The sequence below is a fragment of the Camelus dromedarius genome, chromosome 18, assembly GCF_036321535.1.
Source record: "Camelus dromedarius isolate mCamDro1 chromosome 18, mCamDro1.pat, whole genome shotgun sequence".
In the NCBI taxonomy this organism is placed as follows: Eukaryota; Metazoa; Chordata; class Mammalia; order Artiodactyla; family Camelidae; genus Camelus; species Camelus dromedarius.
The window spans coordinates 41438936-41466072 of record NC_087453.1 but is presented as its reverse complement, the minus strand read 5'-3'; the positions used below and the strand labels follow the sequence as shown (position 1 = coordinate 41466072).

Sequence of the window (27137 nt, the reverse complement as noted above, 5' to 3'; positions counted from 1 at the left end):
GAACTTCTGGAATTTTAACAGTGTCCCAAAGGAAGAGATCAATAAATGAGGACATGTATTCAGCTGACAAGCCCTGTGCATCTCATAATCAGATTTGCTTTCAGATGGTGAATGAGACGTACGCAATTACATTTTGCACTTGGAGAAAATCATCGCCAAACTGACCCTGATACAATTCTAAGAATTTTCACTACCTCAGAAACACATGCGCTACAGCTGTGGAAGGGCTGCACTTTTTTTTTTAATTGAAGTACAATCAGTTACAATGTGTCCATTAATATTGTACAGCACAATGTCCCAGTCATGCATATACACACATATATTCGTTTTCATACTCTTTTTCATTAAAAGTTATTACAAGATATTGAATATGGTTCCTTGTACTATACAGAAGAAAACTTTTAATCTATTTTTATATATAGTGGCTAACATTTGCACATCTCAGACACTATTAATTTATTCTCACATTACGTGATTTGTTCATTTGTGGGGGCAGGAGAAATAGTTCTTGTTTTAGTGGAAAAATCTCATTGCTATTATCTTATAAAGAATAGATGAAAAAAATGAACACAATTATTCAGTAACAGGAAGACTAAAATTCCCCTAGTGGCTATATTAAAACTGACATATAGATACATCATGTTCTCTCACAACCATACACAAGAAAACACACCCACATAATAGGTGATGTGTTTTCTACTATACATATATACATATGTGTACATTAAGAAACTGTATCCACAGGCTATATAGTTATAAACAATAAGTAATAATAGAAAAGGGTTTTCTTGCAATTATTGGGTCTAAAGAAATTTAAAAGCTAGGGCTTATTTGTAAAAGAAATGGACAATAATTAATTAGATGCTTGTTTAAACTTATGTATATCCCCAAATTCTGTTTTTAAGTAATTCATGTTTTAATTCAAACCAGTATGTATATGTACATACAAATCTGTAGTTATCCTTTTTCACAGGAAAATATATACTACTTCTCATTTGGTAGCTTGAGAATTTAAAGGCTTTATTATATGTATATGCATATACATATATTTGCACACATGTACATCTGTATGCATACATGTGTGATATATAGTGCATGTGCATATGATATACGCTACATGTGTATGCATATATAAGCAAATATACTATATATCATGTGTACATGCATGCATGTGTATATATGTGTGATATGTAGGTATGTACACAGACATATATATAAATGGATGGTTCAACATGCATATGTTTGTGTGTTTAAAACGTGACTAGCTCACCAGAAGAAAATCTGGGAGAACTTTTAAAAATAATCTTGAAGTGGGAAGGCCTTCCTAATTTGGAAACCATGAAGAAAAAGATGGATAAATTTCATTACATGTATAGGTTTATATATTCAGTGAATAGTTCTCTCTGTTTTTTGGCAAATGCATAAGAAACTCAACAGTGGGTCCTCTCAAGAAGCATACTGGCAGTTTTAGGTGGGAAGAATTTTTTTAAACTTTATGACCTTTTATACCATTTTATTATATTTTTTTTTGCCATGTACATTTATTACTTTAGTGATACAAGCACAACTTATAAAATTGTCCCTCAATCTTCTATTCTCCTCAGTAACTTTTGTGCCATGTAAGTGTTCAGATGCTCTAGCCATATTTTTTTTAACTCGTCCTCTAAAGGCTGGACTGGTGATCATGGACCCTCCAGTCAGTTATCAGCCAAAGCAAAGTGGGGGTCTGTGTGAATCATTCCAGTGTCATAGGTATTCATTTGGCTTGTCCCATACTAGACATTGAGAGGACAGGGCTATCACACGGTCCCAACCCACTGGTAATTCAAGTCTTGATGCTAGGAGACTGTCATGTTTGGGAGTGCAGATGGAAAATGAGTAAGTCCATCTGATGACTGGCTTTGCAGACAAATCCTAAAAGACAACAACCTGTCTCTGGGCAGTTTGCTCACTGCTCTGAGTCATCCTACAGCCTTAGGGACAGTCCTCTAAGAGGAAAGATGACCATTTGCAGAACAGTCCCCAAGGATAACTGCAAGAAGGATCAACGCAAACACCAAACCCTAGTTCTCTATCATAAGGAAAAAAAAAAACCCACTTATTTTGTTGCATGTACTATAAAGAAGGAAAAAATCCCTAGAATGAAATATAAAGACTATAAATTATTGTGTTGTCTGTGTTCAAAACTTGTGTTCCTTGTTTGAGTATTTGGAACTTAGAATTCATATTCTCAATGAGAAAATACTATACATTTTAATTCTATTGTCTGGACAAGCCCTAACACGATTTAATTTATAATGAATATAGATCACAAGTCATCTTTTTTTTTTTTTTACAGGAAAATGCATGCATTCATTTGGCGAGAATTTACTCTCTAACATTTGTCAGACACTGTGCTGGGAGCTGGGGATGTAGGAATGAGCAAACCCAGACACTAACACTGATGAGATAATAACTCCAGGAAACATGTACTTCAGCGGTAATGAAGGTGGTGAAGGACAGCACGCAGTGCCATGAGCACTGGTAATAAGAAAGTCTGGTCTGATCATGGAGGTGAGGGAGTGCACCCCTCCAGAGACCATGCTTGTAGTGGTTCGCCTGCTGAAGACAGGGGAGTAGGGGTTCTCAGACACAGGGCACAAACAGCAGAGTGGAGGCCTGGTGGGAAGGACTGAGACGTGGCTGGTGGGGCTGGGCATGGAGATCAAGGCAAAGCCAGAAGAGGGCTCCTGGACTATGTTGACAGTTTGGTTTTCATCCCAAGAAAAAGTTCTTAGAGTTCTGGATTGAGTTCCCAGAAACGCATCTCCGCTCTCCTGCCTTCTACCCCCCAAGCAGCTGGAATGGTAATTCTGCACCCCTAACCATCAGTGGTGAGTTCCAATCCTGCTGCAGGGCATTCCAAGGAAAAGGGTTGGAGCAGGAGGTGGCAGAATAGGAATACTGGGAACTGGAGGGAGAATGAGGTCATAGCTTCTTATTAAGGAAAATCCTTGAGCTTTTTAAATTTCCAGCTTTATTGAGATATAATTGACATACAGCATTTTGTAAGTTTAAGGTATAGTGTTTTATATATGTAGGTATTGCAAAATGCTTACCACAACAAGTTTAGTTAACACATCTATCCCTTCACATAGTTACAATTGTGTGTGTGTGTGTGTGTGTGTGTGTGTGTGTGGTAAGGACTTTTATATACACAATACAGTATTGCTACCTGTAGTCTCCATGCTATTAATATATCTCCAGAATTTATTCACGGTTTAACTGGAAATTTGTACCCTTTGACTACTTTCATCCATTTTCCTAACCCACCAACCTTTTCCCCTGGCAAAAGCTAATCTATTCCCTGTTTTGATGAGTTTGGGTTTTTTGCAAGATTCCACATATAAGTGAGATCACACAGTATTATCTTCCTCTGTCTGACTCATTTTAGTTACCATAATATCCTCAAGGTTTATCCATATTGAAGGAAATGGCAGGATTTCCCTCTTTTTATGGCTGAATAACATTCCATTATATATAGATGTGTGTGTGTGTGTGTGTGTATGTCTATACACATACATATATAAATTTTCTTTATCAGGTCATCCATCAATGGACACTTAGATCATTCCCATCTCTTGGCAGTTGTAAACAATGCCACATTGAACATAGAGGCACTTCTATCTCTTTGAGATAGTAATTTCGTTTCCTTCAGATATAGACTCAGAAGTGGAATTGCTGGATCATATGGTAGCTCTATTCTTAATGTTTTGAGGAACCGCCATACTATTTTCCTCCATGGCTGCACTAATTTCCATTCCATCAACAGTGTTACAAGGGTCCCCTTTCCTCCACATCCTCACCAACACTTGTTATTTCTTGCCTTTTTGATAATACTCATTCTAGATGTGTGAGGTGAATATCACTGTGGTTTTGATTTGTGTTTCCCTGATGATTAGTGTTATTGAGTACCTCTTAATGTACCTCTTGGCCATTTGAAAATCTTCTTTGGAAAACTGTCCATTCAGGTCCTTGCCCATTTTAATTGAACTATTTGGTGTTTCTTTTTTTTTTTTTTTTTTCTGAGTTGTATGAGTTCCTTGTACATCTTGAATATTAATTGGTAATCAGATGTGCAGTTTACAAATAATTTCACCCATTGCATAGGTTGTTTTTCTCCTTTTGTTGGTTGTTTCTTTTGCTGCACAGAAGATTTTTAGGTTAACATGGTCCCACTTGTTTAGTTTTCCTTTTGTTGCTTGTGTTTTGGGTGTCATACCCATAAAATCATTGCCAAGACCAATGTTAAGGAGTTTTTTTTTCCTGTTCTTTTCTAGGTGTTTTATGGTTTTCGGTTTTACATGAAAGCCTTTAATCCATTAAGGGTTCAGAATTTTTGTGTGTGGTACAAGGTTGGGGTCCAGTTTCATCCTTTTGCATATGAATATTCAGTTTTTCCATACCATTTATCGAAAAGATTACCTTTTCTCCATTGAGTATTTTTGGCTCCACTGTAAAATATAAGTTGACTGTATATACATGGGTTTATTTCTAGGCTTTCAATTCTGTTCCATTGATCTATGTATGTTTTTATGCCAGTATCATACTGTTTTGATTACTATAGCTTTGTAATATAGTTTGAAATCAGGAAGCGTGACAATCCCAGCTTTGTTTTCTTTCTCAAGATTGCTTTGGCTGTTCAGAACCTTCTATGATTCCATACAAATTTTAGGGGTTTTTTTTCTTTCTCTGTAAAAACAAAATTGCCATTGGCATCTTGATAGGCATTGCACTGAATCTACAGAGTATTTTGGGTATTATGGACATTTTAACAATATTAATTCTTCCAATCAATAAACATGGGATATCTTACAATTTATTTGTGTCTTATTCAATTTCTTTAAAGAATGTCTTACAGTATTCAGTATACAGATATTTCACTCCCTTGGTTAGATTTATTCCTAAATTTTCTATGTTTTTTAATGTTATTGTAAATGAGACTATTTTCTTTATTTCTTCTTTCATATAATTTGTTGTTAGTGTACAGAAACATAATATATATGAGATGATTATGTGACTTTTACCTTTCATTCTATTAGTGTGATGCATCACATTTGCTGATTTGCATATGTTGAGCTATCCCTGCATCCTAGGGATGGATCCCACTTGATCATGTTATTCGGTCCTTTTAATGTGCTTTCAACTCAGTTTGCTAGTATTTTGTTGATAATTTTTACACTCATATTCAACAGGGACATTGGCCTGTAGTTTTCTTTTCTTGTAGCATCCTTACCTGGCTTTGGTATCAGGGTAATTCTGGCCTTGTGAAATGAGTTTGAAAGTGCTCCTCTACAATTTTTTGTGAGAGTTTGAGAACACTTGGAGTTAACTCTTTAAATGTTTGGTAGAATTCACTAGTGAAACCCGCTGGTTGAGGGCTGTATCCTGGCTCTTTCTTTATCCTTTATGTATGCATTTATCATTAAAAACTTCACTCTTCAATGTCCTTTTGCTGTATTCTTCAAGTTTTGGTATGTTGTCTTTCCATTTTAATTTGTCTCAAAATATTTTATTTTCCTTCTGATTTTTTTATTTGCTGCATTGGTTGTTCATGAGGGTGTAGGTTAATTTCCATGTATTTGTAAAAATTTCCAGCTTTCCTCCTGTTATCAATTTCTAGCTTCATGCCATTGTGGCCAGAAAAGACATTTGATATAATTGCTATCTTCTTGAATTTTTGAAACTTGTATTGTGGTATTACATATGATCTACTCTAAAAAATGTTCTGTGTGCACTTGAGAAGAATGTGTGTTCTGTTGCCGTTGGATAGAATGTTCTGTCTTTTAAGTCCATTGGTCTCTAGTGTCCTGCAAATATCCTCGGGTTTCACACAGTCCTAGAACCATCTCTGCTCACCTCCTGTTTTCTTTGAACGCCATGAAGGAGAGAGGCACTATCTCCTACCATCCATCCCTTCCCCACCAGGTCCTTTCCCATCTCACCCTACTGCAGGATGCACAACAGTTTCAATACTTTTACTCCCTTTTCTAATTCTTTAAGTAAGCCCACACTTTCCTGGGTTTCCTGATGACTGCTGCCGTTGGAGGGAAGGAAAGTCCACTGAGATATTAAAGGTCAGATTCAGTTTGTTCAGCATGGAAGCATCATTGGTTGCTGAACTTCTGTCTTAGAAAGGAAGCTGTATAGAGATGGTGATGGCCTGTGGTAGAAAGTGCCATGCGGCCTAGGGAAGTGACCAAGGGAGCCCTGGGACTGGATGAGAGCCTGGCAGGAAAACAATTAGGGAAACTTCCACTTTCCCACTTACCTTCCCACCTCCCACAGCTCTGACACTGTGGCCCCATTTAAGATGGGCATTGTCTCAAGTGAGAATGAAGGTGTGAAGTGGAAGCAGTTGGTAGTGAAAGGACAAGAGCAAAGAATACTGAGTAGAAAGGACAGAGAGGCAAAGGATGTTTTCAGGCACAGACTGGTCTGCATGTCCCAGCTAGTCCTCTAGCCAGGCTCCTGCCTGGGAATGGCTGCCCTGCCGTGAAACTGCCAGCACACTTGCTCCAGCTTCTCGGAATTTCCACTTCTTCTTGTTGGTCTTCCTCACCATCTCCTCCAGCTAACCATAGTTTCTATTTCTTACCTCACCCCACAGCTGGACAGGTGGTTTGGAGTGAGTAGACCTCCACTGGTAGAAAAGCTAGAGTATCTCCTATACACGTGTATGTCCACATGCATACATGCTCACACACACACACACACACACACACACACACACTACTCTTAGGTTCCAATATGCTTTCAACATGTGCAGAAATAAAAAAAAAAAAAAAGCATTTCAAGTCAAGTATTTTTACATTTCCCAGATCCCCTGATGCATGTGGCTGTTTTACCCTAGCAATGAGGCGTATTTTCATTGTTTTATGAGGGATGAAAAAAGCTGATGAGTCCTCGTTTCCTTCTATACACAACATGGGAAAACAGCACGCTGAGCACTTCTCTTTCTTTTTCACTGCGGAGGAAGGGATAAAACATTCGCAAAGTTGAAAAAAAAATTGAGAGGCAATAATTTAGGATGCTAACCTTTCCCCAGAGCAATGCCAGTGGATCCTTCCAGCTTGCTAAGGATTTCGGAATTTGTGGAAGCTTGGAGCCCCTGAGCTGCTGGTGATCACTTTCACAGGTTCCTGTGATTATATGCAAGGGCTGGCATTTGTAAGGTTGGTTGAATGCCTGGCTTAAACGGGGGCATTGGCGGTTTGCCACAGGAACCATAAACCACAGAATGGGCACCTTCCTGAGGGTTAATTTTGCAAGAAGACTTATTGGAAGATGGCTGTAAAATTACTTAACAGGTAAGTAACACAGAGCTTTTGTTTAAAGAAATCGATTACAATAAATATAATTATTCTCACTTGCATATACTCTGCCCTGGTACCTCAAGGATACAGATGCATCAGATTTTACCTTTAAAGGGGATTTGGTGATAAAGTGGAAGAAGCACCAACATGCTACAAAGAGAGATGAACGTGCAAGTACTTTCTATATTAACTGAGTCTTCACAAATTACTGATGGCGAACCCAATGGCCTGGGGTGGGGTGATTACTATTAACAGGATTTGGCTAGAAAGAAAGCTTGGGGCGAAGAAAAGGCAGGGGTGGGAGCAGGACCCTAGAAAAGTATGAGAGTCGTGACCCTTGTTGGGATCTTTGGGACTTAGTTCTGAAAGAGCCTCACTTCAACTTTTCTCCTTTTCTTCGAACAGCGGAAGGTACACATTAATATTCCTACCTAATATATGAGGTTGAATTGAACTGAAGTTCAAATAAGAGATCAGTGAGTGGATCATCCTGGATTGTAATCTCATTTCCTTCTAATTCCCAAAGCCCTACCCTTGCTTCTCTGCCCTGCGGGTGGAACGGGCATCTGATCGCAGTTCTCACATGAACCAGTTGGGTGCAACTATGCAAGTCACTCAGTCACTCTGGGTCTCATTTTTCCCAGCCAGAAAAATAAGAAGCCAAGACAAGCATGATACCCATAATGGCTTCCAGCCCCAAGAAACTATGATCTTGGAAATGAAAAGATGTACAAAGTTTCTGGGTGCTTTTGGCAACACAAAGCAAGCACTGATTGGCCTTTTCCCCTCTTAAAGTCAAATGTCAGGATTACTGTTATCTACTTCTCAAGGTTTCCTCGGAGGAAACATGAGAACGCTATCTTACAGAACCACAGTTTTGTTCTGTCTATACGGACGCAGAACTTCACCTTAGAGAACACAACTAATTACAATTATTTTGCCCCTCTTATCACTGAAAGCATTTATTTATGTACAGACAAAATAAAATTTTTGCATTCTTAGGGCTTAGATAAACTCTTCTGAGCTGGGATTGATGGAGCAAGTTGACTGACTTTTTAACCAGGAGGCTGCAGTGGTAAATGGCGAATTGTGACACAGAAGGTGTGCCACGATGTGACCAACGGGCTGCATTTCCATGTAACTGAGCTCACAAGGCTTAACCACGGGACTCAGAGGTGACAGAGAGGTGACCACTGGCTTTCAGAGAAGCAGCACGAGCAATCCAACAGAAAGCAAGTTGGTTCTGATGGCGTCTGCTGCCTGCTGACTGGTGGCATTCAGAGCCTAAGTGAAGCCTTAGCAAATTACTTTTCCAAAAAGTAAAATTCAATCAGTAAAAACAGTAAATTACTTATTCAGTAGTGTAGATACTCTTCTACAATCCAAGTGATAGAAGACAATGACACACTCAAAGATCCTCTCCTCAAGGAACTCAGACTCTAGTGGGAGAGTAATAATGACAACAATGATAGCAAAACTTAAATGACCATTAACAATAATAGTAATACTAATTGGTAAATGGTTATCTTTATGTATCTGTTACCATGATGAGCACTTCAATGTATTATCTAATTTACTCTTACAACAACCCCACGATATAGGCATTGTTATCCCATTTGACAATTGAAGTTACTGAGTAAGTTAGAGAGAGTAACTTGCCTGAGGACACACAGCTAATGAGAGACAGACTCAGAATTTGAACATAGACCTATGAGATCCTTAAAACCCACGCCCACAGTCACTTCGACACATGCCTTCCTACTTTATATTCCGGGGTACTCTAAGAGTACTCCGATGTAGTGGTACTCAAAGAATAATCACACAAAGTGATACAGACCGTGCTACAAGGAACCTGCATTACCATCCAGGCAAGCAGGACGCCAGAATCATGAAGCAAAGGTAGCCTTTGAAGAGGTTGGAGAGAAATTGAGCAGACAAAGAATGGAAATGTTTCAGAGTGACTAAAAATTCACTGAAGTACACCACTGTATCACAGTTATAATTTGTACATTTAGAGATATAATTATACCTAAATTAATGGCATATAAGCATTATTCGTAATAGCCAAAAAGTAGTAACAATTCAAATATCCATATTTATCCAGCTGATAAATGGATAAAGAAATGTGGTATATCCATACAACAGAATATTAATAAGAAGGAATAAATGACTGATGATACATGTTACAACATGGGTGGAATTTGAAAATATGCTAAGTGAAAGAGGCTAATCAGAAAAAAACCACACATTTTATGATTCCATTTTCATGAAATATCCACAACAGGCAAGTTTATAGATACCAAGAGTAGATTATCATTTGTCTAAAGAAGAGGAAGAGGGGCTGAGGAGCAGCAGCTAATGTGAGGTTTCTTTGGGGATGATGAACGTTTTTTAAAATTAGATTATGAAGATGGTTGCAAGCTGTGTGAATCTACTAAAATCATTTTAAAAGGGAAGTTTTTATATATGTGAATTCTATTTTAATAAAAATGCTTAAAATTAATTGATCATAAAAGATAGGATTCTGTTATTACTCACAAACTCTTCTGTTATCATCTTAAAATCTAAGTGAAACCATTCACTCCAGTAAGTGAAAAAATAGAAACCCGGGTGTGATAGATTTCAGTGATTACTGAGTCCAGAGTTTGGTCTCTTGAGCCTTCCTTACCACTGGAGATCTACTTTTATGTATGTATGTATGCATGTATGTATGCATGTATGTATTTACAACACCATTTTTTTAAGAGCACTTTTAGGTTTACAACAAAACTGCGAGGAAGGATATTTCTCATATACCCCCCACCCCCGCGCACGTGCAGCCTCCCCCATTATCAACATAAGGCACTCGAGGGGTACATTTGTTATCAAAGATGAACTTACACTGACACATCGTTTTCACGCAAAGTCCATAGTTTACCTTATGGTTCTCTCTTCACATTGTATATTCTATGGGTTTGGGCAAAAATATGATGACATATAACCATCATTATAATATCACCCAGAGTACTTCACTGCCCTAAAAATCCTCTGTGATCTGCCTATTCATCGCTCCTTGATCCCAAATCCTGACAAACACTAATCTTTTCCATTGTCCCTATATTTTTTTTTTCCTTTTCCAGAAAGTCACAGTTGGAATTATACCATGTGTAGTCTTTTCAGACTGGCTTCTTTCACTTAGTAAATTAATTTAAGGTTCTTCTATGTCATTTCATGGTTTGATAGCTCATTCCTTTTTAGCACTCAATAATATTCCACTGTCTGTGTGTACTACAGTTTATCCATTCACCAACTCAAAGACATCTTGGTTGCTTCCGATCTTTGGCATTTATGAACAAAGTTGCTATAAATGTCTATGTGCAGGTTTTTGTGTGGACATAAATTTTCATCACCTTTGGGTAAACACCAAAGAGCACAATTGCTGGACCATATGTTAAGACTATGCTCAGTTTTGTAAGAAGCTGCTAAACTGACTTCTAGAGCGGCTGTATCATTTTGTATTCCCGCCAGCAATGAATGAGAGTTTCTATTGCTCCAAATCCTCACCAGCATTTGGTGTTATTGGGTTCTGGATTGTGGCCATTCTAATAGGCAAGTAATAGTGTTTCATTGTTATGAGTTTTCATTTGTGTTTCCCTGATGACATATGATGTGGAGCATCTTTTCATATGCTTATTTTCCATCTCCATGTTTTCTTTTTTGAGGTGTTGTTTAAGGTTTTTGACTTATGTTTTCATTAGGTTGTTCATTTTTTTAATTGTTGAGTTTTAAAAGTTCTTTGTATGTTTTGGATAACAGTCCATTATCAGATGTGTCTTTTGAAAATATTTTTTCCTATTCCTTCTAATTCTCTTCACATTGTCATTCATCAAGCATAAATTTTCTGTTTTAACAAAATCCAACTAATCAATTATTTCTTTCTGGATCATCTCTTTGGTAAAATATTTAAGAAGGCATCACCATACCTAAGATTATATTAGTTTTCATTTATGTTATCTTTCAGGAGTTTTATAGATTCATAGTTCATATTTAGGTCTGTGATCCATTTTGTCTTAATTTTTGTGAAGAGGGTGAGGTCTGTGTTTAGATTAATTTTTTGCATGTGGATGTCCAGTTCTAGCACCAGTTGTTGAAGAGACTATCTTTGCTTCATTGTATTACTTTTACTTCTTTATCAAAGATCATTTGGTTGCATTTACATGGGTCTATTTCTAGGGTCTCTATTGTGTTCTGTTGATCTATTTGTCTATTTTTCCACCAATACCACACTATCTTGATTACCTTGGCTTTATAATAATTATTGAAATTGGGTCTTCCAACTTTGTCCTTTTACTTCAGTATTGTGTTGGCTGGTCTAAGTCTTTTGCCTCTCCATATAAACTTTAGACTCATTTTCTGAATATCCATAAAATAACTTTCTAGGATTTAAATTAGGATTACATTGAACCTCTAAATCAAGTTGGGAAGAAGTGATATCTTGACAATATTGAGTGTTCCTATCCATGAACATGGACTATCTCTCCATTTATTTATGTATATTAATTGACTTTATGTATTAGCCTTTATCCTGCAACCTTGCTGTAATCGCTTATTAGTTCCAGGAAGATTTTTGTCAGTTGTTTTGCTTTCTACAAAAAGACAACCATGCTGTCTCCAAATAAAGACAGTTTTATGTCTTCCTTCCCAATCCGTATTATTTCCTTTTCTTGACTTGGTATGTTAACAAGGACTTCCAGTATGATGTTGAAAAGGAGTGGAAAGATGGGATATCCTTGACTTGCAACTGATCTTAGTGGGAAAGTTTTGAGTTTCCCACTCACAGACTTCTAAGTCAGACTTCTAACAAACTTAACTGACTTTTAAATGTTTAATCTGGCTTGCACACCTAGGATAAGTCCTACTCAGTTATGGCATATAATTCTTTGTATCCTCTTCTGAATTTAATTTGCTAATATTTTGTTGAGGACCTATTTATTTTGTAGTTGTTAATTAAACAAATATTTGTTAAGACTTACTCTGTATCCAGCTCTGTGCTAGGTGCTGGTTACAGCTTAGAGCCCCATTTCCTAAGCTAAGTCCCAACAGAATGAAAGCCTTGAGTAAAGAGAAAATAAGTTTTATCAAAAATGGAATTGCTTAGGAAGATCTGGGAATGCTTAGGTGAACTTAAATGAATTTAAATTATTTTAAAATAAATTCAGAATAATGAATTATAGAGGTGAGGTAATTTCATGCTGATTTTATTAATTTCAATTCAATTTTAGATCACTTGTGGGAAATTCTCCCTGTTGATCATGTTTAAAAAGAGATCCAAGGTGTAAGAAACTATTTTATTCAGTTGTAAAGATTCTAAGGAAACTTTCTTCACCTGTTCAGGATGCTTAGTCCATATTCATATTATCATTCTCTATCTCTCTCAAAATCCACCCTCCTATGATCAGACTCTTCCCTAAACTCACATTCCTCTAAGGTTTTTTGGTACACAGGATGTTGATCTACATCTGTTCAAGATCTCTGATTTGTTTACAGATGGATGTAGCCTCAGGGGCTTAACGTGTTACAAAAAAAAAAAAAATTGCAATTGGTTCCTCCAAGGATTTCAATGGAAATGGGCTAGAATTAAGAATGTAATAAATGATTCAATCATTTAATCATTCTCAATATATGGGTTTTAGTTTCCACTGATGTGTCTGCAAATTGTGCCAGAAGTATAGTACAAAAATGCAAACACAATTGATGCAAGATCTAAAAGTCTGTCTAATAATAGGTCACTGTACAGATGCTTTAAGAATTCCATACTTTCAAGTTTTTCAGGATTCAGAATTATAAATGCATTTTAATAAAGTAGATACTATCAAAATCACCAAGTAGTCTTGCAAAATAAGGACTATCATTACTTAAAAATATTTACTGATTCTGGGTAGAATCAAACTGCTCCAGAACTAAATTACCTATGAGGGACCTGTTTGATTTAATCTGCTTTTCTTTTCCCCTTGAGCTATGATATCTAGAAGTTCATCATAATTCAATGTCCTCTTCCTGCCACATAACAGAATTGTAGTCAAATACATGGAATTAAAGCTACACTAAAATTCCAATCTCTTTTGCAGTTAGGTTGGTCATGAAGCCAATTATTCTCTGTGAAAGGCAGATGGAAGTGACAAGTGCTACTTTGAGTCCAGGGACCATAGGGTGAGGGGGTTGCGCATCCTATGTGTTTCTTTGGCTAGAACCAGGAAAGGTAACTGTGTGTGAATGATGCTTTAAGAAACTCAGAGAAACTACTTGACATTGTGGTAGATTAATTGCTCCTTGAATGATAGAGTGGAACAAATCCTTCCAAAGCAGAATGCTCACTTCAGAACTGTTAGCACTGAGGGAAATCAACATCTATATTCACTAAGCCTCTCTATTTTGGAGTCTCTTTGTTACAGCAGCTTAGCTTTACCCTAACTAATATGGTCTCTTTCAAATGCATTTCAAGATGTTTTTTTAAAAATAGAATCATTGACTAAAAAGGATTTGACATGAAAATCACTGTCCTAAAGAGCTAAACGTCCTTGACTTTTCTAAGAACCGTCGGAATTATTTCTAAAGAGAGCTGAGCTATATTTATTTAAAGTCACCCTTTAGATATGAGTATGTATAAAGAGCGAAAAAAAAAAAGGAAAAGAAATGTCATTCAAGACTGGATGAGAAAAATGGGCAACTGCATGGAAATTATTTCACTGATCAAATGGAGAGTGCTGTCAATTCGTAGACACCGTCAAACGTTTCTTTAAGGACAGCGTCTTGCTGGTGTTCTTATTTTTCAACATGGCTGAAAGATACTCCCAGGGTTACTGCTAAATGGATAGGCACTATAATTTACTGAAGTGGTTTTCCTATCTCCTTAAAAGGCTTACTTACATACTGTTTTAATACATCTTCTATAAAAAAAGCCATTTTTTAAAAATGCAGCATAACAATAAGTGGCAGCCTCTGAGGAAGTTGGAAGGGTTAGACTTCATTTGTGCCATTTAGTCCTAAGACAAATTTTTACCCTGACACAGTTGCAAGGAGGTAGACATTCAGATCTCAGAAACAGTAACAAATTTGTAATCTTTATTACTCTTTGAAACATTTAATCTTTTAATTAAGTCCTAAAATTGTTCAATTTGAACAGAACACAAGGGGAAATGACACCGGTTTCTTGAGGTTTCCAGGATTTTCATTCCTTTTGGCAGACCCCCTAGGGGAAGCCTGCTGATGGGTTTCACTGTCACTTTTATGTAAGTTGAATTAGCATATCTTGTTGCTGGACACTGGAGACTATTTTCCAGTGCAAAGGTAGTACTTTTGATTTCTTAGCTTGGTGTCTTTTTATTATTAAAGATTCATGCAGCTTAGAGAGACTAAGAGGGGAGTTTGTACCACACTTTGTGGGATGAATGTATACATGTGTATATGTGTGACTGAATTTGCTAAAACTGTCTGTTCAAATGATAAGCACTCAGAGCATTAGAAACAATTTAAAAGCTAGAATTCTGTTCTCTGTAAAACTCCTTCTTCAGTGCTTCATAAGGATCAGCTCATAAAATAATATTCAAATGTGATATAATTAAGATGATGGGTTTAGCCCCAGGACTGCAAATTCCCAAAAGGAAGTAACTTGCACTGATTCTAAGGTCACTTCACTTTGAGGGCCAGCAATTAACTCAAGGATTGTCAAGAACAATAACACTTCCTATGGTGGGCGTACTATGAGCAGGACAAAAAACATAGGATGTCATAGAAGAGAATTTATGAGCGAGAACAGTCGTCATTAGACCACCTGAAAGGAAGTTTTCAAAGCAGATGGAAATATCAAAGGGAAGAGAAGAAAGCCAGATGGAGGAGGGGAGCTGTCACGGGGCTGAAAGGGATGAGCACACATTTTTGTCAATTTTGCTCTGGTTTCCAAATGTATTACACAAGATAACTCTTCCAGCAAGCCCAGAATTGCACAGCAGTGGTTGTCACACCCTCTGAAATCTGTCTGCATTTAAAGCTGACAGAGGGCTCACCCTTAGCATTGCCGTTGGAGAATGTCCTGGTTTCTTTCCAAGTCACGTCTGTGAATTTAGACAGATGTAGTGATAAAAATATTTGCCGAGTGGATACAAGGTTAACGAAACATTGCATTGGTCTCTCTCTCTCTTTTTTTTTTTAACCAGTTAGAAGCAGAAGAGCAAACTTGAATGCAAATGAGGGACTCAATTAGAAAGTTGTGGAAGGATTTCATGGAAAGCCAGGGGAGACCAGGTGATTTGACAGAGACGAGCTTTCTGCGTTGATAACAGAAGTGTAATGAATGAATATGAAAGCTGCTTTCCCTAAGATATGCTGCTCTTAAATTCTTTCTACAGATTTCCAGCCAATAACTCAATGTTTGAAATTCCTTCTTCTCTAAAAACACCATCTTGTACCTGGAAAAGAAGATTCAAGATTTTTTTCTTCTTCTTCTTCTTCTTCTTTTTTTTCCTCCAGAGAGAATATTTTCCCAATTACTCAAGCGATGCACTTTTCCACCTGGACTTCATTTCTGTTAACTATATTGACTCTCATAAAATGGACTAAAATTATTTTCACTGTTCACTTTTCAGTAAAAATTCCGTTGCTATGTATCATGTCTAGCCTCCTGTGTTAAACTCATTAGCACCAGAGCGTCCAGGTTGGGCTCAAAGGGCAGAAGGCACGCACAGGATCTGAAAAGTCCATCAGGGAAATTCGAATCCGTCCCTCTGAGACAGGTGCAGCAGCCAATTCACATCTTTAACTGGGATCAGGAAGCTTAGAGCCCCCGTCAGCCTCATCTGGATCTCTTTTTCCAAAAGTAACACAGGCCTTTCTTTGCTGTTTTATCAAATGTGAGTTTTCATCCTGCGTGTAAGCGGGCAGTCTGGTGCCCAGTGGACCCATCCTGGAAACATCACACTGGGGCAGCAGCAGCAGTCACTGAAAAGTCAGAGTGGAAACATCTGGCTCCTCTTCCAGGAAAACTTCAAAGCAGGCAGGGCCCACTCCCATGTGCTTCTCCCTTAAATCAGGCCAAGTTACATGGTCGATATTTTTCAGTCTGTGTCTTGCAAAAAGGTGAAGCTGGCTTTGTCCCCAAAAGGCTAGAGAGTGAGGAGAGGCTGAGGGAGGAACTGGCTTCTGCTGTGCGGCCAGTGTCATAGTGCCGGTGTGCCCACATCCTCCAGACACGCTTTGAGTGTGGTGATGACGTCTGGGTTTCCGCAAAATGGGAATGCTTACTGCTGACATGGCCCTAGAATGAGATCATCTTGGCAATTCAGTAACTCAAACCCCTTCCGAGGGTGGTTCTGCCATCATCAACATTTTAGTTCTAATGGAAGAACAAGAGTCACATTGAGTTTGTGGGCCATCAATCTGAAAATCAAGGTCAATCCAAAGCAAAAAGGCATCTGAGAAATTACAGCAGATGGAGAGGGAGCCCGGGCTAGGTGAGACTCGTCGAGAAAAGTAGGGATAGCACTTCAGTGCAACAGTACCTCCAGGGCTGACCATCCCATGGGCCATAATAAATCACTAACAAGTCTTTTCTTTAGTGAAATAAAGTGCTGTATTGCTCTTGGCTTTCGAACTGAACAAGGTCTTGAGTTTTCATTTTACCTTGTCAAGGTGAGCATTGCCGGGGCTACAAATACCACTCCCAGTCTGAGAATGCTTTTCAGAAGCACATATGTTTTTACTAAAATACAGATGTTTGCCTGTTAAGAAAATGCCAATTAGGTAGTTTTCCCTACCTGTTATTTTGCCTGTCAACAATTCTGATTTTTGCATCATTAGTTAGGCAACACTTTGGTTTATAATCATTATCACTGCCATGAAACAGCAGTATTTCCTGAGCTTTCTCCAGAAGACACAATGCTAGGCGCTGGGTGTGCACAGTACATGCACAAGTGAATCTCAGCTCATGAAAAATTTCCAAACTGGCTATGAACATGGGATGTATAAACAAAAATCTGTGGAACAATATGAAGAGGTGGGTGTTCATTGTCCAGATTACAAATGATGAAAGATATCAAAAGATGTAATGACTATCAAGAGTTGGCAGATTCAAGGAGGATTTCTCAGAGATCAAACTTCAACCTATATAAGTGTGTGTGGTGTGTTTTTGTTTGGGGATTGGGGTGGAGAGCAGGGGTGGTGAGGGGGTATGTGTGAGTTTGGTACTTGTGCGTGTGTTATAAGGAAGGGACACAGACTTGGACCTGGGAAGGTCCATGCCAGTTTCCGAGATTCATCATTTGTAGGTAACCAATGTGTCCATGATGGGTGGGTGCCAAGAAATTTCTCAAACTATATTCTGGAGAAAACACTAGTTCTGAGAAAGGTTGAGAGAATAATCATTTCTATGGTCAAATAACTTTAGGAAATGGTACAAATTAAATCCCCCTTTTCAAGATACAAAGGTAAACGCTCATATAAAATTTGGGGCACAGAAATTCACATCCTCAAGAAGAGATTTTTTTCCCCTCTTCACAAATTTTGAAAACACTGGTTTAGGGAGATACATAAATTGCATATCCTTCTGTCTAGAAAGAGTGAATGTTAACCTGCAACTAATGGAATGTGATCAAAGGCTCCAGAGCAGATGGAAAACATACACAAAGTGGTATTTTAGGAAAAATTCATGAAGTGAGGTTTAGACTGTGGAACAAGAAGGGGAAGGCTATCCTGAATGTTTGCTCTTAATCTGTCTAGTATGATTTACAAAGTGTCAGGAGTTTTATTTGCTTTTATTTTATTTTTTTTAATTCTTTTTAGCTGTGGACCACATTTTTTTTTTTTTTGAAGTATTCTTTCAAATCCCAATATATAAAGATACAAATCAAACTGATCTGGATAAAAGAGGAGGCAAAACTGAATTCTGAATAAGAGCAAGAAAACAACTGATCTATAAAATATGAGTACTTAGGAGAGAACCAAGGACTGATCAGAAAGCTAGTTTCACAAGGGACATAGGAAATGATTTTTGAGTTGCAAAATGCCAAAAGGTCCATCAGCTGAAGACATCTGGAGTAATCTGAATGGTACTGAAGGCCTCATGGAGCTAAAAATAAATCCAGGCTTCAAGATCAGGTGGGTCTAAGCAGAGGCAAGGTGGCGCCGACTCTGCGGGTCATCAGCCTCATAGAGAGGAGTCGCCAGGACTTGCGAACTACCTTCTTTGACCTGGCATCGTGAGAACTGATACAGCTCCCCTGGCGGCAGTCCTAAAAACCAACCGTGGTGACGTCCGCCAGTGCCCTTCCCAAGTCGTCAGTGTCTCCCGCCCATCCTACACAGCACAGAACAAACCCAGCGACTATGGACTGAGCCATATTACTTCCTCTCAGGGGAAACCCCTGTCCTTCAGGGACTAAAATTAACCAAGGGCTGTTTTAGTGTTTGCTATCCTCTCTTGAGCCTTTCGTTTTACTGTCCCTCCTCATCTTCCTTTACTTTTCTATCTCCTTTTCCTTCAATTCCCCCCTCTTTTTACTGCACCGTGTTAATTCCACCTTCTGAAATTCTTTGTACATGACCATAAAGTTCTCAGAGACAAAGCAGACATCAACAAGACGACAGAGTATTGTTTTTCGGCGGTTGGGTTTTTGTTTGCTTTTGTTAAGGAAAATCAAGCTTGTCATGAAAGAGTATTCTCAAAATCAGACCAATCTCTGCAGTGGAGTCTGATCTGACTTTAGACAAGGTGAAGTGAAGACTTTAGGCTCTTGACCGGAGAAAGCTTTGCGTGCGATGCTTTCTTTAAGCAAATATTTAAGAGTTCTAAGCGGGCACCTGTGAGGCAGACAGAGTGGCTATGATGGGGCTAATGGTACAGGTGGTCTAGCTTAGCCCACCAGCCCAGTGTCCACTGTGTTTCCACAAAGGCAGGCTATGATGGAATCCAGAGAGAAGAAAGGCACGCCTTAAATTTGTTAACACTGTGACCAAGTCTTTCCCCATTTAATTTGATGCAGGCTTATATTTTTCACTTTATTCTCACCAAAACCTTCAGAAGAAATACCAGATTAAGAGGAAATAAGACTCCTACCTCTGACATCAATTTTGCTATCCCTCCGCTATTGTAACGAACTTAAACTGTTTCTTTACATTTGTACAAATTTTATTTTTCAGTTAAGAGTCTCCATGTGAGAAATCTGAGCTCAGAAATGTCGTAATCTATTTTGTTTGATCAGAAAACCCTAAAATGAGAAACTCCATTTTACCTGAATATCGTAAAACAGATTTATTCCCGTCTTGAGAGAGAGGCATAGGGAAATGTCATTGCAGGTGAAAGCATATTTAGAGAGCTTCAGGCTAGTGAAAACAAGTGATTATAAAAAACATTCTGCTTCCATCTGTAAGTGAAGCAGCCACTACTTAAGCAACCAATACCAGAAAAAAATTTGCATCTTATTAAAAGTACCTATTTTTATTAACAGTCACATCTTTGTTTTTTAATTTAAATGTGCATTTTGATGTTTATTTTATTTTGTAATTCACAACAAATAATGAAAATGCTAGGTTTTATATGCATTATGATTCATCTAACAGAAAAAAACTGACTTTATTAAAGAAAACACTATTAGAGGTCAAATCCTACTAGAGCAAAAGTTTTTATTTAACAAAAGACATTAAGTGCAGTTCATCTAATCATTGCAAATGATATGCAATGTAAGATTCAGTAAGACACAAAGAAATCCAAAAAGCCTCTTGAGATCCCTCAATGGGATTTGACCTGCATTCTGAGTCTCTTTAAAATCACAGCTAACTATATCCATCAAAGAACCTCTTATTTTTCCTGTTAACCTCACCTTTAGCAACAAAGAAAAAAAAAAAACACAAACATGATCAAAAACTAGATGGCTTACCGTAAATGCCTGTTGAGATGCAGGGAAATGCCTGTGAATAAATCACAAAAATAACAATAAATTTTAAAGGAACAACTCTCCCAACCCCTGACATCATCAATTTCAAAGTCTACTTTGCTTGATCAGGGGATGCCCCCTTTTCACATCCTCAAGAGCTCTGAAATCCCACTCAGTTGAAGGAGGAGACACCATGGAAATGGCATTGTTGAGTAACTGAAAACTTTTCCTTACCAACAATCATACCATCTGGCAAGAGCCGACTGTTAAATTTTCAGGAATCTTGTGAACCAATTGTTAAACATAGTTACTATTAAGAAATTAAATCACATAAACCTGCAATGATGAAAGTCATATCTAAAACAGTCAGTAATCATTGCTTCCTAATTATTTTGCTACATTTTACTATTACCTCTGCTCCTGAGATTACTATGTCTGTTATATGAACCTGATGGAAATACTATATACTGGTGTATTACTGGGCATCCTGTCCCAGCTACTTGTTAAGTGACATCATGCTGGGAGCTTAAAATTCAAAAATATCAATCAACACTCATGCATGAGTCAACTGTTGTCAATGGACACAAAATTTTGACAAAATATAACAAACAAATTCTGTAAGAATCAATTGGCTACATAAGATTATAGTAAAGGGTATTGTGTATTTCTATTCTCTTGTTTAAGTTGTGTGTTACATATTATTTTTAATCAGTAAAATTTAAAAACAAACAGATACATACATACTCATTTTTGTTTTAGAATCCCTTTTAAACATTCCCTGGCACATCACTGGCACACAGAATTTTTTTTTTTTTAGAATGACGAACATTGCACTAGAAATTCTAAAAACTCCAATGCTGTTGACTGTGATAACTAATATTATAATTGGGCTCAATGATAATAAAATAAGTCTTTTTTTCTTTATATCTTCGGGTTAAATGTGTCCTACATTTTATTTGCCTTTACATTTTTATAGACTACATGTTTATTCTCTTTACTTAGGTGTTCTATTTAAAAAGTCATAATTTATGTGATTCTGCTTTAGAGAGAGCAATAATTGACTCTGTTAGGTTTACCTATATATCTGCAAGGTGATTTTTTGTTGTTGTTGTTTTCTTTTTTGTTTTTGTTTTTCGGTACCTTTACTAGTAAATGTCTCTGTTTCTAAGGAAAAAATGGGACAATTTTTGGAATGGAGTAGGAGATAATTTTTAAATGAATTAGTAAGTTAATTCTTTGATTCCTTAGGTTCTTAAAGTGTCAATAAGGTCTAAAGAATGTTCTTTAATGATTCAATCCATCTAGTGACACAGAACCATGAAGAGATACTGCGGGGAAAATCTTCCCGAAAATACTGTCATCTTTTTACAGGCATTCACCAAGGTGATCAGCAGGCTGTAGTCTGAGTGTGGAAATCACTGCACGCTGAGTGTAAGCAATTTGTTGCTAACAGTAAGGGCTGGAAGTTCAGGAATGGCTTGCTGAGAAAGACAAATTAGAGAGGACTCAGAGTCATCCCTGTAATTTGCACTCTGCCCATTCATGTTTCATTATGCCTTTTAAATGAGGTAGAGAGAGGTGAGTTTGCAGCTCGTGCCCCAGGAATTCATGGAGGCAAACTGAACATGTAAATATGCATCTTGCATTCGGGGTAGACAAAGAGAAAAGTTTGAGAAATTCTGCATTGACCTGTTAAGCGAAAGCTAGAAGATACCGCAGTGTTTTCGACAAGCAAGTCCACTTTAAATCCCACCTGGGTGTCCTTCCCCTTCACCATGTTGAGGAGTTTATTTAACTGACCAGCAGTGTCTGCATCAGGGCTGATTCCTGTGGTGGGCACTGCAATGCCCACCAGGCTCTGCTTCAAGGGGGGGTCTGTTGCCCCAGAGCATGGTCTCCTGACCTTGGCACTATTGATATTTGGGGCCAGGTAATTCTTTGTCTGGGGGGCTGCCTTGTGCATTGTGAGATGTTTAATGGCCTCCCTGCACTCTCTCTACTTGATAGAAGCATGTTGTGACAATCAAAAACATTCCCCAACATTGTCACATGTCTCCTCGGGGCCAAAATCACCCAATTGAGGACGGTGGCCCTAGAATCTAGCACGTGGACCCCAGCAGTGCTGTCAGCAGACAGCCTTCAACCAGCAATCTCTTGCAGGGGCTGCCTCGGGGGCAAAGAGCCACCTCACCGGGGTCATATCCTTTCCCAGGACAGCCCACATCCCATAACCAACCAGAGCAGAGTTCAAAGGTCTTGGCTCATCTTGGCTCAGACCAGTGAAGCACTGAAGGGCCCTGCCAGCTCCAGAGACCCCCACGGGGTGAGCGAGACCACCCCTGCAACTTCAGAATTGAGTCCGGAAGTATCAACTGCCATGTCCGTTTTCACAGGGACAAGTAGCTTCATCTGGAAATGACTTTGTTGCCTTGAATGTGAAGACCAACAGTTGTGCAGTGGAGGATGGCTTTGGTAATAGTATTGTATTAATTCAGACAAAAAGGCAATGATAAAGGAGAGACAGGATTACAATATAGTGGAAAAATTCATTGTCTGTAAAACAACTCTGCATATAATTCAGCCAAGCTCAGTGTCCTCACTGATCACGTTTTATTACTTGAGAGAGAGAGCGAGAGACAAAGAGAGAAAGATTGAGAAACAGTGAGCAAGGGAACTCAGTGAAAGGATGTTACAGCACATGGCCTGGGTTCTTTGCTATGATACATTTCCGATGGGACCACCAGAAGTGAGTAGCATGGGATTTCTTTATTTCCAAGTTATATTTAACATAACCATCTCCCACAAAATTCCTCTCCTGTGGAAGAATGATAAATTGTACCAAAACCCAGGCCAATTGGTGCATATAACTCAGCAGTCACCTGTAGGACTTGGGGAATGATGTCGTCAGCCCAATTTGTAAGGCTCCAGACTCTCCTTCCAGCAAGCCCCAGGAGCAAGACCTCTCTGCGCTAATCAGAGCCAAGCAGGCAGCCATCAGAAACTTCTTAACACTTGACTTTTAGCCATTTTTTAAAACAAATCAGCTTGCACTGCTCTCTTGGGGAAAAAATAAATAATCATTTGACTTGGAGAATGAGAGGGGACTTTTCTTTTGTGAAATTACAGACTGGGCCAGCACCTGGAAAATACTTCCTTAGCCCAGCATGCTGGTTTCAGGTACATTTGCAGAAACACTGAAATCCTTGAGGCTGTAGACTGTGCCTCCCAAATTCTTGAATGTCTGTCTCCACTTCTCACATTTCTGTCTCACCCATCTGAGGGCAAGGAAAGAAATACCCCTCAACTTTCCTTGTCTTGACCCTATCAGTGCCTCAAAACCAAGGCAAGAAGCCCTAAGCCACCATCATAACCATCACGTGCTTTTCCTCAACCCCTGATTCTCGGTTCATGCAACCCTGCAAGGTGGGAATTGCTTCCTCTTCTCCTTATCCGTGGTCCTGACCATCCACCCGTTGTTTATGCAGAAGCCTTGGTGTCTCAGCAGGACGGACCCACCCTCAGCCCCACAGGAAGGTGTTGATTGACAGAAATAAGTAGGACACGTCTCCCTCAGCCGCAAGGATAGAGAGGTGGAGAGTTCTGACATCACTGAGCTGATGGTGTAAATTAACTGTAAAGTGTCACAACCTCTAGACTCTTTCAATTGCTGAGCCAACACCTTTCTCATTGTTTAGTCAGTTTCAGTTTGAGTCTCCACTATTTGCAAGAAAAGCATGCTACCTGATTCTCCTTCCCTTTGAGTGAACCACTAAGTAAGAGGGAGCTCTGTAAGGGGAAGCCGAACCTGTTTTCCTCTCATTTAGGATTTTCATTGCATACTTATTGAAATTGTTACTTTGGATTTATTTAAATAATTTCTTAAATCACATCTTGCTCTAGAGCATAGATAAAAAGGAGATAAATTGGTTGCATTTTCTTCCAACTTCCTCACATTAAGAGTCCAGTACTTCCTAATCACTTTTCAAAACAGAATTCTAGATATGTTTTTCCAGAGTTTTCTTCCTGTGCTCTCAAGAGTGGCAGTGTCGAGGCAGTCCTTCAGGAGCGCTTCCCTCTCCACTCTGGACTCTTCTTCCAAGCCTGTGATGCCCTCTCTGAAAGTTTTGAAGCTGGCTTCTTCTTTGTTGCCAGCAAAAGTTTCCAGACAACATTGAGGATGTACACCTGCTCCTCAGATGGTCCCATGTTGTTTGGTTGGTTGAAAGTCAAGGGGTTGCAGCTGTCTGGTCAATGCATGTGGGATGACAAGCATGCACCAAGCATGCACGTGTACTGGGGTGAAACCTTATCACGACCATCATTAACTGTAAAACATCCCAGGCTCTAAGGGGCATCCTTCTTTCCAAGAAGTTAGAATATGAGAAAATGTGCATCAGTGAAATTCAGGGTACGGTTCCTTGTCTTTAGATGTTCAGTTATCAGCATCATAGGTTGTGCCAAAGTCCCATTACCCAGGAGGAAATACTTGTGTACTTCTCAAACTCAGATTTGCCTAAGTTGAGGAGTTTGCAAGGTATTTTGAGGTAGCAAACAAATAGTCATGGCCCATATCAGTGGAATATCTATACATTATTTTTTATTCCCCATTATTTTTCCCAAGTCTTCAGCTCTCCTTCCATCTATACCTTTTGCTGCAGGATTTCACAGTTCTTCCACCAAGGTGTGATGCTTTTTCCTTGTCTCAGTGATGAGGGATCTGAGCATATAACTTGGCTTGGTCAATGCAGAAATAGTAAACATGACATTTAGGCTTGAAATATTGCAACCCTATCTTTGGAGGAGAAACATGAGAAGAACAGTCTTCGTGTGGATGCTGGTCCAGAGAGGTTGGTGGAGCAGATCAACTTAACCCAGCCTAGATGAGCTGTGCCCCAACTAACCCACTGGCGAGTGAGCAAGGAGAACATGCTTACTATTGAGCATCACTAAGGTTTGGAGTTGTTTGTTACACAACATTACCATGGTGATAGCAATGACATAAATATGCTAAAACTATAAGTTATCATAATGTGTTATAACAAGAAATATTGGTTTTTCACTTAGGGTGATGATATAAAGTTTCCTTTGAAAATAAAAATAACAAAGATTCAATTAAATATTAGATAATTATTATATTAGAAGATGGAATATGAATGCTTAAAGTTAGGGAAATACTGATGCAGTAAATAAAGCTTTGAATTGGAAGCCAAGAGACCAGGGTCACTCACTCACTATAAGTCTGACAGCCAACAGCACAGCCCCTCAATGCCTCAGCTTCTCCAATTATATAAGGGGCACAGTTTGACCAGATGGCTTATTCAGCTCTTATATCTAAAATGCTATGAAATAGCCTCTTATCCTTCTCCAAAGCTCAGAATAAAGGTAATGAAGAAGTAAGCAATTTTACAGCATCCTGAATTCCCCACAAATTGTAACAACAATAATAGCCATCATTCTTGAATTACAGTAGGTCCCCCCACCAATTCCATCCACATTTTGCTTTCCTCTGTTTCCATTTTGCATGGTCAACTGTAGGCAGAAAGTATTAAATGGAAAATTCCAGAAATGAACAATTCATAAATGTTATATTGTGCTCCATTCTGAGTCACATGATGAAATCCAGGGCCATCTCACTCCATCCTGCCCAGGATGTGAATTGTCCACGGATCCCGCCCGTCAGTCACTTAGTAACTGTCTCAGTTATGAGATAGACTGCTGCAGTAATGCAGTATCTTGGTGCTTGTGTCCAGGTAACCCCCATTCTACTAAATCATGGCCCCACAAGCACAAAAGAAGTGATGCTGGCAATTTGGATGCACCAAAGGGAAGAGGTGAAAGTTCTCAACTCAGCAAGGAAAGAAAAACAATCGTGCTGAAGTTGCTAAGACCTATGGTAAGACCAAATCTTCAATCATGAAATTGTGAAGAAGGAAAAAGAAATTTGTCCTACTTTTGCTGTCGTACCTCAAACTGCAAAAGTTACAGCCATGATGTGCGATAAGTGCTTAGTTAACATGGAAAAGGCATTAAATTTGTACAATAAGGTATTTTGAGAAAGAGAAAGAGAGACACTACATTCACAAAACTTTCATGATAGTACATATTGTTATAATTCTCCTACTTTATTATTAGGTATTGTTGTTCATCTCTTACCATGCCTAATTTATGAAATGAGTTTTATCATAGGCATGTATAGGAAAAATCATAGTATACATAGGGTTCAATACTATCCACATTTTAAGCACCCACTGGGGATCTGGGAATGTGCCCCCCACAGATAAGGGGGACCATGTACTGCAGCGTGCTGGGCAAAAAGCTCTGTGCATATCTCAGATTCATTCTTGTGAACAATTCTGTGATAAAGAAGGTACCATCCTCTTTTTATAAACATGGAGGAGAGGAAAGCTAAGACAGTGAACTTGCTCAAGGTCACAGAAAGGAATGCTAACATATTAACTTATTATTTTGTGTAAGGAATAGCTGACTTGTTTGCCTTTAGTATTTGTTAATTACACAAATAATATGTGAATATGTTCACTTAAGTCCTAAACAAGACAGGTGCAGGCAGACAGCAGTGAGAACTGTCCCTTCCTCTGACTCAGCTAGAACACCCTCCCCTCAGGCAATGGTTCAGTGAGCACCACGCCCCTCCATGCACTTACATTTTGAAGCCTAAGATTGTGTCTTTTTCCTGATCTTTCTTGAGCCTTCAGTCCCTTCGCATCACACTTTAATAAAATCTGAAGTCAGGAGAGCGTGGCCTCCAGGTGCCCCATGATTCGGCTCCCGGCTTCCTCTCCGCCCTGCTTTCACCCCGCTTGTCCCCTTGCTCACGGAGTCCCAGCCGCACTGGTCTCCTTTTGTTCATCAAACACAGAAA

The 27137-nt window shown here is 38.7% G+C and overlaps 1 protein-coding gene across 2 annotated transcripts in view; it reads right to left on the bottom strand.

Annotated features, from left to right (window-relative positions):
* Positions 1-27137, bottom strand: part of MACROD2 (mono-ADP ribosylhydrolase 2) — a 1873695-nt gene that overhangs the window by 517272 nt on the left and 1329286 nt on the right. For both annotated transcript variants that reach the window (XM_064475896.1, XM_064475895.1), the window contains exon 7: positions 20261-20291. In XM_064475896.1, the coding sequence (XP_064331966.1) occupies positions 20261-20291 (31 nt within the window). The remainder of the gene's footprint in view (positions 1-20260; positions 20292-27137) is intronic.